Genomic DNA, 16,897 nt, shown 5'->3' with positions numbered 1-16,897 from the left:
ACAGATATCAGATGTACAGAAAGGACACTACAAGCCTTATCTTAGACATGAGCAATTTTTAATGTTATGTAGTTCAAAGTAAAAACCTATAGATATTTCATATTTACAACCTCATTATTCAGTCTCTACAATAGAATTTAAATCTTCATGTATCTGTTTGCTTCTTTGAACATCTGAAACCAAAATCATTCACAGCTTTCCAATTCCTCCTCTTTTCCTCCTACAACACTGTTTCACATTTTTTATTTGTTTTATAGATAGGATGTATCTAATTGTTTGACAGCCACCTAATTTTTTTCCATTGCAAATCAGCTGTGTTATTTTTGGCTATCATTGATTTTTTTGGCCCATCTAGTGTAAACAGGTGCCACTCCAGTGAAGCCATAAAAGTAGTAAATTATTATTAAAATTAGAGCTAATGGAACAAAGTTCAACCACTTACATCATTTGACCCCTTGATTCTAATTTTGATCATTCTTTACCATTTAGTGTACTCTTTGAAGATGCAGTGGGCCAGCATCTGTCAAACTTACATAGTATAGTCCCATAACTCTGAAGAGAACTGTTGATTTCAATGAGACTCCTCAGAGTTAGGTACTACTCAGGATGAGGAAGGATGGCAAAGTCTAGCCCAATTAAAATGTAAGTAAACTAGAAAAGAATGAATGTTAAAACCCTGTGTACGTTTTATATTGTTATTTTAAGGACTACAGTACAGTGTACTACCTAGTAATTAACTCCAAATTGTTTTGGGAAACAAGCTGTATGAAAGACGAGAGGTTCAAAATAAGGGCCGTATCCTGTGAGCTAATGACTAAGGCTGTGTCTACACTGCTGTGCCAGAGTATGATTGCAGCTCATGTAGACATAACCAAGTTAGCTATGATCTAGCTAACTCAGGTACCAAGAGCTGTGAGCCTGGGTAATTACTCATGTGGTTAACCTGCACTGAAGCGCATGTGGAAAGGTAGCTCAGATATGTCTACACACGCAACAATCACACACCATGATGGCAGTGTAGATGTGCCCAATGAGTTGACGGCCCAAATGTAATAGATGATCTTTAAAAGCAAATTTCCTGATAATACACAGCAAAAAAAGCAACCCAAAATTAGACAAAGGGGAGGAAAAATCCCCTGCTAAACAGTGGGCCCAGTCTTGCTCTCAATGATGTCAATGGAAGTTTTGTCACTGATCTCAAAGGGAGTTGAACTGCTTGAGTAAACAATGCAGGCCAGGATCCCAAAAACACAATACATGACTAATCTGCTCACCTTACTTTCATGAGCAATCCCATGAATTTAATTATAAGAAAAGTGAACAGGATTCCCTCTCTTCCCCGATTTAGTTAAATGTAACAGGTAAATGGATTTTCAATGCCTGGCAATAAAAATTACTGCCCAAAATGATTAAGATACGATACAAACACTCTGGAATATTCTGGCTTGTGTAACTTCATTTATTCCTTTACATACTGAATGCTTAGAGGATGGAAAGAGGTTTGATAAGGGCTGTTTATAAGCTTTGGAGGCACGTTGACTGCAGTTCTGTTCCCTGACATTCAAATTTACACCCAGCTCTAGATATTTAAGACACTGATTCTTATAAGCACACATGGAAAAGACAGTATCATCTACCACAAACATGTTCCTCCACAGCTGATATCTAGAACACACACGGCATAGTGTTCCCCCGCCTTCACATTAACATTTTGGGTAGGTCTTCACTGCAAAGTTAACTTGGGTGATCTATGCCCAGGTCTGAGCCTAGCCCAGGAGTGGGCAGCCACACTCCAAAGCCATGCCCGAGTTACTGGGTACATCTACACCAAAAACAAAAAACAAACAAACAAACCCGAGGCAGTGAGTCTCAGAGTCCGGGTCCACTGAGTTGGGCTTGCGGGGGCTCAGGCTATGAGGCTAAAAGTAGCAATGTAGACATTCCACCAGGGGTGGAGCCTGGGTTCTGAGACCCAGCGAGAGGGGAAGAGTCTTGGAGCCTGGGCTCCCAGTTTGAGTGGGAGTGTCTACACTGTGCCCATTGTTCTTTTTAGCCCCATAACACAAGCCCGAATCAGCTGACCTGTGCTCAGACTCACTGCCGTGGGTTTTTTTTTTTTTGAAGTGTAGACGTACTCACTGTTTCCTCATTGGTGCTGCACTCACCTGTTCATGTCACTAGGACGGGTGTGGGAATATCCCATGGTTCTGTGTGCTGTAGTAAGATGAGCTGCTGCTCTGTGATTCTTCCCTAGTGAATTGCGAGAGAACTTGTCTGTCCTTCTGCACACACTTGTGGGGAGGCATTAGTGGACTGCCAGCACTCGAGTGGGGTTTAGCCTGAGTCCTCATTGCGAAGTGGGTGGGTTACTAGCCTCAGTGAAAGCACATTTTGTTTTTAGCCTGCAGCCCCAGATAAGCCACCTAGCCTGGGCTGATGGCACCACTACACTCAGGTGAGAGGTTCTTGTGTACACAGGAGGAGGGTTGGAGCAACAGCCAGGTAAGAGCCTGATTTAACTCTGCAGTGAAGATATACGCTTTGATGCTAACCTGCGTGCTGTTGCTGCATGTTCTCTCATTCACAGAAAGAGTAAGTTGACCTGTTCTTGAAAACTACTGATGCTGCATTTTTTGCCACGCTTTATTTATATTTTCCAGATGGATGCTACAGGCAAGGGTAGTGTTGAGAGTTGAACTGCACAATAGAAATACAGGCAGCAAACTAAGATGATGGCATGAAAGGCGTATCTGAGAACACCGAGTTGACAGAATCAGAGTCCGATTTTGTTCGGGTAGTTTTCAAGATGCTCTCTGCTATGATAGTCTCTTTGGGAAACAGTCTCACTTTCCCATTCTGCGCCTGTTTTGGCTCATTCACAGGCTCAAGGAACACCACTCTTTTACCACTGCTGGATTTCTTCTCATCAGCTGGAGGATCCTGAGTGGGAGTGGAGTTTAGGATGGATGAATGGGCACTGCTTTGGGGCAGCTTCCTTTTTCTTCTTCTTGTCTTACACTGACAAGGACATGGGGTCAGATAGAGATAAAGCAGTACTAAAATAATACTGGCTACACAGGCAGCAAGGGTGGTGAAAGCAGTGTTAAATGCTTCATGAGCATGGGATCTGTTCACTGTGAAATTGCTTACATTAATTCTAACCTCTATGGTTTCATTTAACAATCTTCTCTTATTTATTGCAATGCATGAATACAGCCCAGAATCCTCCAGCTGCGGATTTATTATCTCCAGACTTCCATTATGAAACACCTTAAAATTGTCAGTCCCCTTATCTGGCTCCAATAATCTATTGTATGGGCTAACCCAGATGAAATGTGTGCCCGCGTCACTAATTTTGCTGTCACAATGTACAATCAGCCTTTCTCCGACTTGAGCCTCATGAATAAACCCAAAGGCATGGAATGACACATTGATGGTGCTTTCAGAGCAATTCAGAAAGTTGTCATGCAATAAAGGCAGTTTATTGGAACCTTTTGGGTCAGATCGTAATACACAGGCATACTCATTTTTGAAATCCACCACCGAGTTGAAGTGTCTGTGATACCAAAATATTAGCATGGAGTATAGAGTACAGTCACAGTAAAACGGGTTGCCATGAACATAAATTCCACTGAGTTGTTTGGCCGGCACTAAACTTACACGTTGAATGGGTATTGACTGGATGTGGTTATAGGAAATGTCTAATAATACGAGTTCTGAAAGCTTGTGTTTTCCAACATACAAGTCCAATGGGAAGTGTGATAGTGAGTTACAGCATAAGTACAGCTTCTGCAATTTGTATAATCCTCCAAACGCAGCAGAATCTATCTGTGTTATCTGATTGTTGTACAGCAAGAGGACTTCCAGTACTCTCAGCTCTTGAAATAAAGGGCTTCCCAGCGTCTTCAGGTTGTTGGATGACAAATCTAGGTACTTTAAATTTGGAGTTGTGGAAAAACTTCCAGAGATAATACTGCTAATACTATTATGATTAATTATTAAAGTGTTCAGTTTGTCAAAAAGCACTGGGACCCATTCAGGTTCCAAAAATCCAATTCTGTTATAACTCAGATCCAGTCTTTTTATGAATCTGAAGAGAGTTCCTGGCACCCTAGAGAGGTTCTTATTGGTGCAGCTTACAATGTCACTAGCACAGATGCAGGCTGTAGGACACAGGCCAGAGGCACTACTGCATACATTTATTGTGAAGACCAAAAGGCATAGCAGTCCTTTGCAGTTCAGTTTAAGAATACCAAGTTGAGTAGAAATTGTCTGGCAGCTTAAAGACATTATGGCTCTCTCTTAGCCGTCTCCCAGTTCTCCTTGCCACAGGTTATACATGTAGTTAGCTTTGCACTAATCACTGTTAAAAGAGGAATACAGAATGTTAACATTTAAACAGAGGTTGTGAATCTTAGTTTCCTATGCAGACCTTCTGAACAAATGCAGTTTTTAGTGACTGAATCCTTCCCACTTTTAGATTTCATATCCATTTCTTCTTAGGCCAAGATTTGTCAATTTTTTTGCATCGCAGTTAGATTTTGAACTCACCTGCAAATTCTCATGTTACAAACCTATCATTTTTCCCTCTCCCTTCAAAAAATACAACCTGTCCTCAGTCCCTAGCTCAGGGCATGCAGTTTCTGACAGCTGAGAGAGAATATTGTCAGAAATGGCAAAGTGAGTATGCAATTTCTGAAGGATTTCAGTCATTCATGAGAAATTGCATCCCCTACCTGTTCTCAGTCCTGGTCCAGGGATGCAGCTTCTCATGCAAGAAAAAGAAATGGCTTGCTCCATACCAGCACTTTTTTCTTTTCTAGTGGGGAGTAATTTGACGGGTGTTTCTTCCCAATCAGAAAATGTCACCCATTTCCAAACAAAGGATTTTCTAATCCACTATTTAGCTTTAAATGGCTAGAGAATTCTATTGGTTGTTGTTTTAATAAGTTACTGCAGACGGTGCCAGGAGCAACACCTGTAGTTAAGATTGCCCAATACTTTCCATTATAAGAACCTGTTTTCACTTTGCCAAATTAACCGTTCAGGCTGAAATCTTCCATGTGAGATGTCTGCCTCAGGTTACTTAAAAAAAAAAAAAAAAAAAAAAAATGGTTCAGTTGTTTCTCAGAATTTTTTTTGGGGGAAAAAAATAAGATGTTTTGCTCATGTTAAAAAGAAGCCCTTGCTACTATTTTATAGAAAAGTTCTATAGCATCCATGCTTGGGAGCAGAAACATGAAATTGGGGAGGGGAAGTCACCCTACTGCCAAGGAGATGCCTTATGCCATCTCCATGAAAATGCACCCCAAGTTCGGCCAAACTGTAACCCCTTGAACATATGCAAATGGAGATTTTTTTTCAGTACAGATGTGCTAGAGTTTAGCAGCTAACTTATTCCAAGATTCTGTCTGCACTGAGTATGCTGCCTCCTCTCACAGCTGGCAACCAGACCAGTGCATGTACAGTATCCCCACATAGCAACTCCACCCCTTGCTGCAGGATCTGAGCAGGACTTCCTCAGCAACTGCTGCTGCAGGCCACAAGAACTGAGAGCAGGGAGGCTATCCTCAGTGTTCCCCTTCTGGCACCACCAGGCAGCATGGAGGCAAAGGAGCAAGCTGCCTGCCTTGAAGATGGAGGAGTAAGGAAGGGGGGAGATGAGGGGAAAAAGACACAGGGCAAGGAGAAAGAAACTCAGGGGGAAGAGGGATTAGGAACCTGATGGGGGTGGAGGGTTACAAACAGGAGTGGGGGTGGGGTGGGAGAAGATGGGGGTGGGGAATGAAGGGAAGGGAGAGAGGGGGAAAGAACAGGAGCCATGGTGGGAGCACAGGAAAGGTTAGGAGTGGGAGGAAATATGGGCAGGAGCAAAGAAGACCACAGAAAGGGGGAGAAGAGCAGGAGAGAGGAGAGCAGAAGAGAAGGGGGAAGAAGGGCAAGAGCCATGGAGGGGCAGCATAAGTGGGGGAGCTAAGCTGGAGCTAAGGAGCAGGGAGACAAGGGACAACAGCAGGAGTGAGAATGGGAGCGGGGCAGGAGCAAGGCAGGGGAGCTGGGCTTGCGCTGGGAGAGGTAGCAGCAGGGGAAAGGACAGGGATAGGAACTAGGCAGGGGGCAATTGGAGCAGAGGAGAGGGGCAGAAGAGTCTCTAAGCAACCTACAGAGCTTGGAATTTAACCCATTATTTCTGAGTCTCAATATTCCTTTGCTGTCTGGCAAATAGCTGTGAAATGCACTGACTCTGTCTCTGGCTGTCACCCCCCCACCTCCCTCTCCCCTGAGGCAGGTACACATAGAAAATAATAGCTTTCTACCACTACTGTTACTCCGTTAGCTCAAGTGGTAGACGTCTGCTCTGCGTATCTAAAGATCCCTGCCCTGCTGGTGAGCCATGCGGGGAGAGGCATCAATGGTTCCACAGGGTAAAATTTTTGTTTCTATTTTAAAAAATTTGAAACCTTATTAAAGTACATCCCAAAAAACTACCTTAAAAGAACGTTAAGGTTGTAAGGCAAGCACTTAAAAGCTAGGAAAAAGCAGAAGTAATGTTGCCTGTGCAATCTCAGTTTAGACACCTCATTCATATGCATGATGATAAGGTGTTTAGTTACATGATCACATACTCCCCCTCCCGCCCCCCCCCCCCCCCCCACACACACACAAGACCCCACCTCATTCATTACACAAAATGGAGTGAGTGAATCAGGACGGTGCTGTGACAGAGGCGGTTGCCTGCAGGAACCCTGCCTCATTTGTTGCAGAAGTTGGTATGTATGTAGTGAGTAATGCAATGGAGTGCAGGAAGAGAAAGGATGGCCTCGTGGTTAAGGCAGTTAAATGTTGTCCTGGAAAGTTAAGTTTCTATCCCTGCCTGTGCCACAGAGGACCTATGGGATGCCAGGCAAATTATGTAAACAAAATTTTGGTTTACAGGTGGCCACCGTGTGTTCCTCATTTTCTGGATACCCAGGTGGGGTCTGAGTTGCAGAAGTGCTGAGCGCTCAAAACTGCACTGAGGTCAGTGGGAGCTCTGCTCTGGATATATCAACTATTAGAGAATACTGAGTATCTGGAAAATTAAGCCCCAGGCTTCTCACATTGAACATCCAAAATCAATGGACACTTTTGGCTTTATTCCAGTTCCTATATGTAAAACGGAGATGATAATACAACCCTCAGGTCAGGGGGGTGTTATGAAGATAGTTCTTTACTAACACTAAGGAATTTAAGACACTATAACCAGAGCAGCATACAAAAGCCCATGAGGAAATAAATAAATAATTTTGTATTCGATACAGGGTGTGGAGTAAATAGCGCATGAAGCCACACATTGAATGATGAGGATAAAAAGGAATATTCAGTAGTTGCTCATTCAGTGAGCACCTTCCTGAACGTGCATCCTAGGAGTCAGGGATGCTGTAGAAAAATAGTACGTGATCCTGTAATTAAAGACTGTAAGGCTGCAATGGATTGCATTTCCTAACTTTTGAGTGGTTGGCTTTGCAGCCTTTGTAGTCTTAACACTCTTTTAACATAGTGGGCTTTTGTTTTGTTTTTTTAAGTGTAATACCGCTGGAGAATACTACTTTTACAAATTTCCATCTGGAATAAAACTGGAATCCCTGAAATATTTTAAGTTGGATGCAATTTATTCTGTTTGGGAAGGGTGAACAATAAGCCACATGGGCTTCTGTGATGCTTCTCACCCTATCCACTGCTGTCTCACAAGACAATTTTAATTTCAGTGCTAAGATATTTTATAAATGATATTGTATGTGGAAAATATCAGCTAATATTTGTCAGACAATAGACTATTTGTAACATAACTGTTTCGTGATAAACTTGGATACGTAGTTTAGTAGGAAAAAATTAACATTTTTTTATTTATGGTCAAAATGAAGAATGCATGTGGACTTGCATTTGAGGATAACCAATATGTGGTGTTAAAGTGTCTTGTGTTTATCTTTTGAGTTTGTTGATTTAAAATATAGTATTTATAGAGAAGGTGGCTGTGTTCTGATAAAATACACAATTCTGTGTACTTGATAGGAATTAGGGGCCATATTGTCAGCAGGCCTGGACAGCGCCTTTCATTTCAATAGAGCTATTTACAGCAGCTAAGGATCTGGTTCAGTCTTAGATTTTTGGTCTGGTTGTCACACTTAGCACAGTGGGGTTCCAATTATGATTGGAGCTTTTAGCACTACTGTAATTCTAAATTAATAATTACACACAAAAATTACAGGCAAGGAACATTATGATGGTTTCAGAGTTAAGCACCCAAAAGTTAGAAAATGCCAGCATTAAAGTTGCCTGTCCCAGTCTTTCCTTCCTCCGGCTCCCAGTCCTAGTCTCCTTGCCCTAGCCCACCCCATCCCACTTCCACCCCTCTCAGCTCCTCATACTATCAGTCTCTCTCTCTCTCTCTCCCACCCCACCACAGGCCTCCAGTCGTCATCTACCCCCACCCATGTTCCCTTTCTTTATTGGCTCCCAATCCCAACCTCCCTCCCCTGGCTCCTCGTCAGAGTTTGACTCCCAGCCTAATCCCATCTGTACCAATATTAAAGTACAATACTATCTGAAATGAAATGTTGATGGGAAGGCCATAGTACTAACATTAGGTTCTTCGTTGTATTTCTTTTTGAATTAAATTTAATTAGCCTTTTCTCACAACCAAGATAATGATTTGATTGTTGAAAATAGACATGTATTATTTTTAAATAAGCCTACTTGTATGAAGTACAAATATTATTTAAAAATCCTAACTTTATGGATCCTGCATGTGCATATGGCTAGAGCCGTCAATGAGGAATAGTCCCTTTAGAGTAGCAAAAATATTTAGAACCCAGTCTTTCCAAAGGTTCCACGTTGGTCCTCGTGAAGAATCAAGCCCCAAATGTTTTGACTAATCTTAGCAAATTGATCATTCTTTACATAGGGCTCCAGTCATGTGTAATGTCACATACACTTGCATTCACAGAGGATATTAGTAATGGGAAACTTCTGTGGTTTATGCCAGCCACCTCCTAGCTCCCCTTTCTCCAGGTCCATGCCTTTCGTAGAGCGCTGTAGGTAACTCTTTGTTTGTTTGTTTCCTTCAAACTAATGGCATTGATACGATTTTTTTTTTTTTTTTTTTTTAAAACAAGATCCTGTTTGAATGTGTTTAACCTTTTGGGGCAGGAAAGACACTCACTGATTCAGATCTCCAGTGAGCAGATGCAGTCAGCAGTTCTGGATTATCCAGGCATCATATGCACCAGGGCGAATGACATGATGGGGAGGTGAGAGGAGACTGTTACTGAACTACAGCAGGCTGGTGCCTACTGGGTTACATGCTTGAACTGGATCGGATCCAGTTGCTGGATCCATAAAGGTTGCAAAATCATCTTTGCATTAAGCTGATCCTGGAGTCAGCTTGGTGACCAGTTCAGCCTCCAATGCAGCCTCCAGCCTGCACCTAATTGCAAGACCTGGTGGCAGAGAGCCAGCTGTGGCCATAGTGATGCAAAGCAGAAGCTTTGTCTTCATTGCTTTAAAAAAAAAAAAAAAAAAAAAAGCTTGTGTAAATAACATGCATGAGCTATCCCGCTGTATGACAAGGGAGACTTTAGTTCTACTTCAAAGTAGCCAGCGAGGTCAGCACTAGGGTTGATCTCACCTAGTTTACCGCACAGCAAAACTAAAGTGCCTTGTCACCACTGTACAGAGGGACAGCTCGCATGCATTAGTTACTCCACGGCACAAATATGCCTTTTTAGCGAAGACAAGGCTTTAGTGTGGCTGAAGATCTGACCCATTAAGATCTTATTGGAGTTAGACGAGGGATGAATTTGGCCCAATATTCTTACCCAGAGTGCCACCCCATGCATGGAAACAGATCACAAGGGGACTGTAGGTAAAGCCATCTTTTCCTCATCTTTATGCATACTGCTTGGGGCGTTGCTTGAGTCTGAGAGTTTCCCCAAAGTTTTTTCTGCTAAAGATAGTTCATGTAAACCAAATGAGCTAACTGCCTGAGAGATGGGTAAACAGCAGGGTGGGGGTGCCAGAGAGCCTAGATTGGGTTAGGTACAGCAACATCAGCAATTTTATGTATAGGAAGTTATCTTTGCAGCTCTTCTCACTTTATGTGAGTGCAAAAAATGCTGAGACACAGCGTAAACCATGGAAAGTAGTTTTAGGAATCCTCTTTTACTCAAGGTTGCCTGTAATACAGACCTTGCTACTATAATTGCCAAGCAAATCATCAGATTAATGGATGCCTTTCCCTGTGGTAAACTGTGGCCCACTGGCAGTGGTGTCAGATTTCTGTCAATCTCTGAGCAGTGACATTTTCTGCAAAATATAGCCCAGTTTAGGATTCTCAGTGTCTCCACAGCCTTTTTTGATCATTTAAACGAAACTTCATGGAACATGTTCATTTTTTATTCAAACATGTTTTTAAGAAACCCCCCCCCTTCCTTTATTTTTTTTTTTTAATTGCAGTGGTCTTTTATGTGGTGTCTCCTTAACATTCTCCTACAGCTAAACTTTACTGTGTAACCAAGCTCTAAGGTTGCTCCAGGGAAGGGGATTGAGAGACTGGGAAGGGTGATTTGAACTGACAGGATCCTGCTCTGTGATAGGCTCTGTTTACAATATGAAAAATGCATAGATTAAGGATTATCAAAATAGCATTGTTTAAATTTCCTTGTTCATTGTCACTTCTGTTACTTAAAGGGCCAAAGCATAGTAATGTTTAATATAAAATCCCTCCTAAAATATTTACCGTAGAGGAGTTTGGGTAGAAAATGGTTACCCTCATGCACATTGAAGTTTTATCATTAATATACCTTATAAAGCTAACATATCCCTAGGAGCACATACACAGGTGGTGGCTTCAAACCTCATTGAAGAGTTAGGAGGGATCACCACAGTTTAGATTTAAGAAGGCCCCTAATGTTGACATTTTTTTCACTCCGCAGGGAATAACCCTCACTTTCTCCTCTCCTAGCTTTTGACCTTCCTTCTCCTTATTCATTTTTCTCACTTTGCAGTGATGCTTAAACCTACCACAATTTAAGGTGTCTCTCCCCTCCTTTCCTTCCATCTCTACCTTATTATATACCCTTTCTCTTCCTGATTAGAGACCCCAGAGGGGCAATGGGGAAACCAAACTGGGGCCTGTGTATGGTCCCCCTGAAGCCCTGCTGCCCACTTTGCCCCCCATGTCTGTGCTGCTTCTTCCCCGATATTTACTCCTCTTCTCCATCCCCCTCCCCTCATATTCGCGTCTCTGTGCCGTCCTCCGAGTCTTTTCTCCCTACCCCGCCCCACTGTTGCCCCTCTGTCCCCCCCCGTTCATACTCCTCGCTTTGCTCGGGGCGCGGACTCCGCCGGCAGGCGAGGACAGCGCCTCCTCGTTAGCGTGCAGGCTCACGGCTCCGGGGCGTGCTCCTGAACAGGGAGCGAACCCAGGCGCCGCTCCGGGGCCGCCTGCTAACTCCGGCGGAGCCCGCCAGGAGCAATGCACCCCGCTCAACGCCGCCTCTGCCCGGCCTCCCAGCTAGCTCCCCATGCCTAGCAAGGCACAGCCACGGGGGCCCGAAAGGTCCCGTTTACCCTGCAACAAAGCGGGGGTGGCATCGTTAAAGATCCGCCAGAGCACTTGATTCGGATTACCTGGGGTTCCAGGCAGCCGCCTGGGAAGGAGCAGCAGCCGCTCGTTCATTGCCGGGGGCAGGGCGGAGCAGGAGCCGTGGGAAGCGCTGTTGGCCCTCGCCCTGCGGCGTTGTCCAGCCCGGCATGCTCTGTGCCCCGAGCCTGCTGCAACTTTGAGGCCGGGGGGAGCCGGGCGCTCTGGCCGCCCCGTAGCGAGTCCCTCTTCGCTTCGCAGCGGGCGCCCGCGTTCATCTGCGCCGCAAGGACGAACGAATGCGGAGCCAGCCGCCTCCTCCGCCTCCCAGCAGCGGGATTGGTTAGAGCAGCTGCGGGGGAGGCAGGGGGGTGCTCCGCCGTGGTAGCCCCTGGCGGCTGGGCGGGAGGAGGCAGGGATGGGGGATGCCCGCGGGGGCCGCTGGCTGGAGCGGCGCGGCTTTGGCTGAAGTGGCAGCGAGCAGCTTGGCGGTGCTGTGCTGGGCTTTTTATTCTCGCTTCCCCTCCTCCCTCGTCTCGGACCAATCCGGATCCCGATCCCACTGAAGTCAAGAGCGACGCTCCGAATCCAGCACTTGGATTCCATGGGAGGCGCGGCGGGATCGGTTCGCGGGGGCGGAGGGAGCGGGGCTACAGCTGGGCGGGGGCCGTGATGGATCAGGCCGGGGGGCGGGGGCTGAACCGCAGTAGCGGGACGGGACAGGACAGGACGGAGCTCCGGGCGCTGGGATTTCACGCCGGTGACGTTTCCAGTCCGGAGCGAAGTTGCAGTGTGAACGGACGAAGGCGCGTTGTGTCCGTCTAGTGCACCGACCCCAGCGCCAGGCTGGGAGGTGGCGGAGCGGCGCTGGGGACCAGGAGTGCCGAGGCGAGCAGGGGAGGAACCAGGTTTATAGCGGGGGGTGCTGCTGAAGGAAACCAGGCCCGTGGTGTTTGTTACTTCAACCAGGGGGCGCGTGCGGCAGCAGCACCCCTACTTCCAGCTCCTCCCCCCCCCCCAAGGGTGTGTGGGGAAGGGAGTGACTGGGCCCGTTTAGACACGGACAGCGCCCGATCCTGCAGCCCAGAAACTAATCTGGGGGGGAGGAGGGGGAGACGTCGCGGGGCACCGCCTTGCGCGCACGCCAAGGAGGTCCTGGCAGCTCCCGTCCCTCCCTCCTGTCCTGCTGGCTCGCTGGGTACAGCTAGACCGTGACCCGTCTCCTCCTCGTTCCCTCGCTACACGACCGTCAGCCCAGCCGCTCACAATCCCCCGAGGCAGCCGACCGGCGACAGGCTGCGGCGCTGCTAGCTGGAGGCTGGGGAGCGGTGGTGGGGCTCGCTTCTCTGGCTCACTCTATCTCTGTCTGAGTCTGTCACAGAATAAAGAGCCAAAGGGGAAGCACCAGGAACGGCAGGTACCTGCGTTCATGCTGCATTCTGTTGGCCAGGGTTGATCTCCAAGCTCAGGCTGCACCATGTGCGCAGGCAGGGTTGTCCCCAGACTCTGGGGATAACTTCACTGAAGCCACAAGCAGCAGGACAAGGCAGCTAGGGTGACCAGCTAGTACAAGTGTGAAAAATCGGGACAGAGTGTTGTATATAGGATGCTATATATAGGGTGTTGGGGAGGAGTCAACATGGCTTTTGTAAAGGGAAATCATGCCTCGCCAATCTATTAGAATTCTTTGATGATGTCAACAAACAAGGGGACAGAGTGATCCAGTGGATATAATATAATCGGTCTCTCAGAAAGCCTTTGACAAGGCCCCTCACCAAAGACTCCTTAGCAAAGTAAATAGTCATGGATCAGTAACTGACTAAAAGATAGGAAATAAAAGGTAGGAATTAATGGTCATGTTTTCACACTGGAGAGAGGTAAATGGTGGGGTCCCCCAAGGATCTATACTGGTATCAGTTCTGTTCAACGTATTCATAAATGATCTAGAAAAAGGGGTAAACAGTGAGGTGGCAAAGTTTGCAGATGATACAAAATCACTCAAGACAGCTAAGTCCAAAGCAGACTGCTAAGAGTCATAAAGGATTCTCACAGAACTGGGTGACTGGAGGAGAAAATGGCAGATGAAATTCAATGTTGATAAATTCAAAGTAATGCACACTGGAAAACATAATCCCAGCTCTACATACAAATGATGGGGATCTAAATTAGCTGTCACCATTCAAAAAAAGAGATGGAGTCATCGTGGATATTTTCCTGAAAACAACTATTCAATGGACAGCAGCGGTCAATAAAGCTAACAGAATGTTAGGAACCAGGAAGAAAGGGATAGATGATAAAACAGAAAATATCACTATATAAATCCATGACACACCCACATCCGAAATACTGTGTGCAGTTCTGGTTGCCCCATCTCAAAAAAGATATGTTGAAATTGGAAAAAGTACAGAGAAGGGTAACAAAAATGACAAGGACTAGGAAATAGCTTCAGTATGAGGAGAGATTAAAAAGACTGGGACAGTTGAATTTAGAAAAAGGATGGCTAAGGGGTGAGTGTGACTGAATGCACTCCTGTATTCACAACCTACAAACTATTGTAATAATCTGTACAAAATATGCCTTGTAAATATTTCAAAACTAATAATGCATGGTCAATAATATCATGCTAAAACGTATGTAGCAACATTATATATGAAGTTATGAACATAAGCTGAAATCAACAAGTCTGGGGAATGATTAACCTGTTTCTCAAAGACAAAGTACAAGTTGATACCCCAGCCAGCTGTCATCAAAATTGATGGGCCATCACCTATCAAGTGGCCATTATTTGGCAATGAAGGAGGGGCAGGAACAAACACATCTGATCATAGCAAACAACAGCATGAAACCTCTCCCTCACCAGACTCCATGTGTCCTTGCTCTCAGCTGGAAATTTATCTAGGGGTCACTCAGGAAAATGCATTTTAAAGGGTGACTGAACTATACAAGTGAGGGGCAAAATCACTCCAAGGAATCTTTCCCTACCCCCTCTCTCTCTTTGCACCTAAGAAGACAAAAGAAACAGCTGTTGTACTTTGGGAGCAGATCCTGACCTGAGAGTTTGGTCAGCAATATACTGAAAACATGGTAAGGGACTTCACTTTGAACTAAGTCTAGTTTGTCAAACTTAGGAAGTGTTTTATCTTTTTCTTATAATCCTTCCTGACTTCATGCCTCATTACTTGTGCTCACTTAAAATCTCTCTCTTTGTAAGTAAATAAACTAGTTTTATTCTTTAATTAGAACTAATCCAATGTTGTGAATTGTTTGGGTAACTCCATTTATGGAAGCAGGTTAAGGTTGTATGCTGATCCCTTAAAGGGGCATTGGACCTAATATATCTGAAGTGTCCAGGAGAGGGCTGGACAGTGCAGGATAAACATCTTTGGGGGGAAATCCGGGACTGAGAGTATGTTGGGGTCATCCTGCAAGTGGTAACCAAAGCTGCTGGAAGCCAGAATATAGCTGATGTTTGATGACAGCTGCTGGGGTCAGAGTTGCTAAACCAGGGCTGTGGCTATACACAGACACTCAGGGTGTGACCTGCAGGCTGTTTGGCTGTTTGAGAGAAGTCCAGGTTGGGAGCTACAGCAGCAAAACATTGTGAGACACCGTAGGTTGCAGGGCAGGTGGTGACATGGCACCTTGCTGGTCTGGATTGTACGCTGGACTGTCATAGCAGGCATTGATAGAAATCTATCAAATCATGAATGGTGTGAAAAAAGTGAATAAAGGGTGTTATTTATCTCTTTACGTAACCCAAGAACCAGGGATCACCCAATGAAATTAGTAGGCAGCAGTTTTAAAACAAACAAAAGGAAGTACTTCTGCACAAAACACACAGTCAGCCTGTGGAACTCATTGTCAGGGGTTGTTGTGAAGGACAAACGTAACTGGGTTCAAAAAAAAATTAGGTAACTTCATGGAGAATAGATCCATCAATGGTTGCTAGCCAAGATGGCCAGGGATGCCATACTCTGGGTGTCCCTAAACCTCTGACTGCCAGAAGCTAGGAGTGGACAACAGGGGATGGATCACTCAATAAATTGCCCTCTTCTGGTCACGCCCTCTGAAGCATTTGGCACTGGCCTCTGTCAGAAGACAGGATATTGGGGTAGATGGACCATTGGTCTGACCCAATATGGCCATTCTTAAGTTCTTATGATTTGAATGAAATCTGATAAATGAATCTAGTGTCCACTTTGGTATGTGTGCAGGCCGGCTAATGCCCATTTGACATTCCTCACACCCTTCCCCCTTTATAAGTTACCACTAGGAGGCAGATTTTAGCAGGCCCCTCTCGGTGCTCTGCTGCTGCTGACAGTGCTTGCCCATAACTGTTGATGAGTCTGTAAAAGAAATGAGATAAAAATGTGCGCTGAGTTCTAAGGTGTCCTGTGTGTAGGGAGAGTATTTTAGCAGCTATAAACACTACATCAGGGGAAACTGCATTCCTGCCACACTCCTTGGCCCCTTAAAAAGGAGGCAGGAAATCCAAACTGTGGTCAGGATCTTGGGAGGAGAGATGGAGGGAAAGGGTACTAAAACACTTTGAACATCCTTTTGCTTGTTCCACAAAAAGATGGAGGCAATTTCATCTCTCCGGTAACTCCACTGGAGCCTTAAATTACACCAGGAATGAGTCTGGCTGACTGTGTGAAAATAATCCTTAGTTGTGAACATGCTTTTCTGATTCTTGGCTTTCATGAGGACCCACCACCATGGGTGTATGGACAGAGAGAGGCAAGGTTTTATTTAAATGCTGTAAATAACAAAAAAACGGACATATGTCAAAATGAAGAAATATGCCCCAGGATTGTGCCTTGGTAAAGACAGAACTGCAGGTTATTAACAATACAAATATAAAATAGATTTAAAAAGGCATTATGTGTGGATTTATTAAACAATTCTCCAGTTAATTAAATGATCAAAATCAAGAAGGGCTTCACAGTTAAAGAGGGCTTTATTAAGAACAAAAGAACCTAACAAACGATACAAGGGGTTATCTAAAATTTATTGCCATGTACTCAATATGCCTGGAGCAGGTGATTTGTGGGAAAAGTAGCTTAAAATAGGAAAGCACTATTGGGTAGAGTGGAGGCAAGTTCTCCAGCTATACTTTATACACTTTTGAAAATTCTTTCTACAGTTTCTAGCTTATTTTAAACATTGTTCAGTAATATTTATCACTGAATTTCCCTCATCATTTAAATAACTCTAAATTTAGAGACTGAAACTAGCAGTGGCTAGTTTAGCAAATAACAGAAATTGTGCGTT

General features: G+C 44.8%; 1 protein-coding gene across 1 annotated transcript; it reads right to left on the bottom strand.

Annotated features, from left to right (window-relative positions):
* Positions 1–376: 376 nt before the first annotated feature.
* Positions 377–12,096, bottom strand: AMIGO2 (adhesion molecule with Ig like domain 2). The gene is made up of 2 exons (XM_067564149.1): positions 11,671–12,096; positions 377–4,363 (listed from the first exon to the last, which is right to left on the bottom strand). The coding sequence occupies exon 2, from the start codon at positions 4,288–4,290 to the stop codon at positions 2,725–2,727; it is 1,566 nt and encodes a 521-aa protein (XP_067420250.1). The 5' UTR covers positions 4,291–4,363; positions 11,671–12,096; the 3' UTR covers positions 377–2,724.
* Between the last annotated feature and the right edge of the window lie 4,801 nt (positions 12,097–16,897).

The sequence above is a fragment of the Emydura macquarii genome, unplaced genomic scaffold, assembly GCF_026122565.2.
Source record: "Emydura macquarii macquarii isolate MOO-44397 ecotype Brisbane River unplaced genomic scaffold, CSIRO-AGI_Emac_v2 contig_2636, whole genome shotgun sequence".
NCBI classification, from domain to species: domain Eukaryota; kingdom Metazoa; phylum Chordata; order Testudines; family Chelidae; genus Emydura; species Emydura macquarii.
The sequence above is the reverse complement of the archived record's forward strand: the minus strand, read 5'-3'. Positions and strand labels throughout refer to the sequence as shown.

Bases quoted from the DNA above. Each gene is read 5' to 3' on its own strand.
- AMIGO2 (XM_067564149.1), bottom strand. From the start codon at position 4,290: ATGTCTTTAAGCTGCCAGACAATTTCTACTCAACTTGGTATTCTTAAA.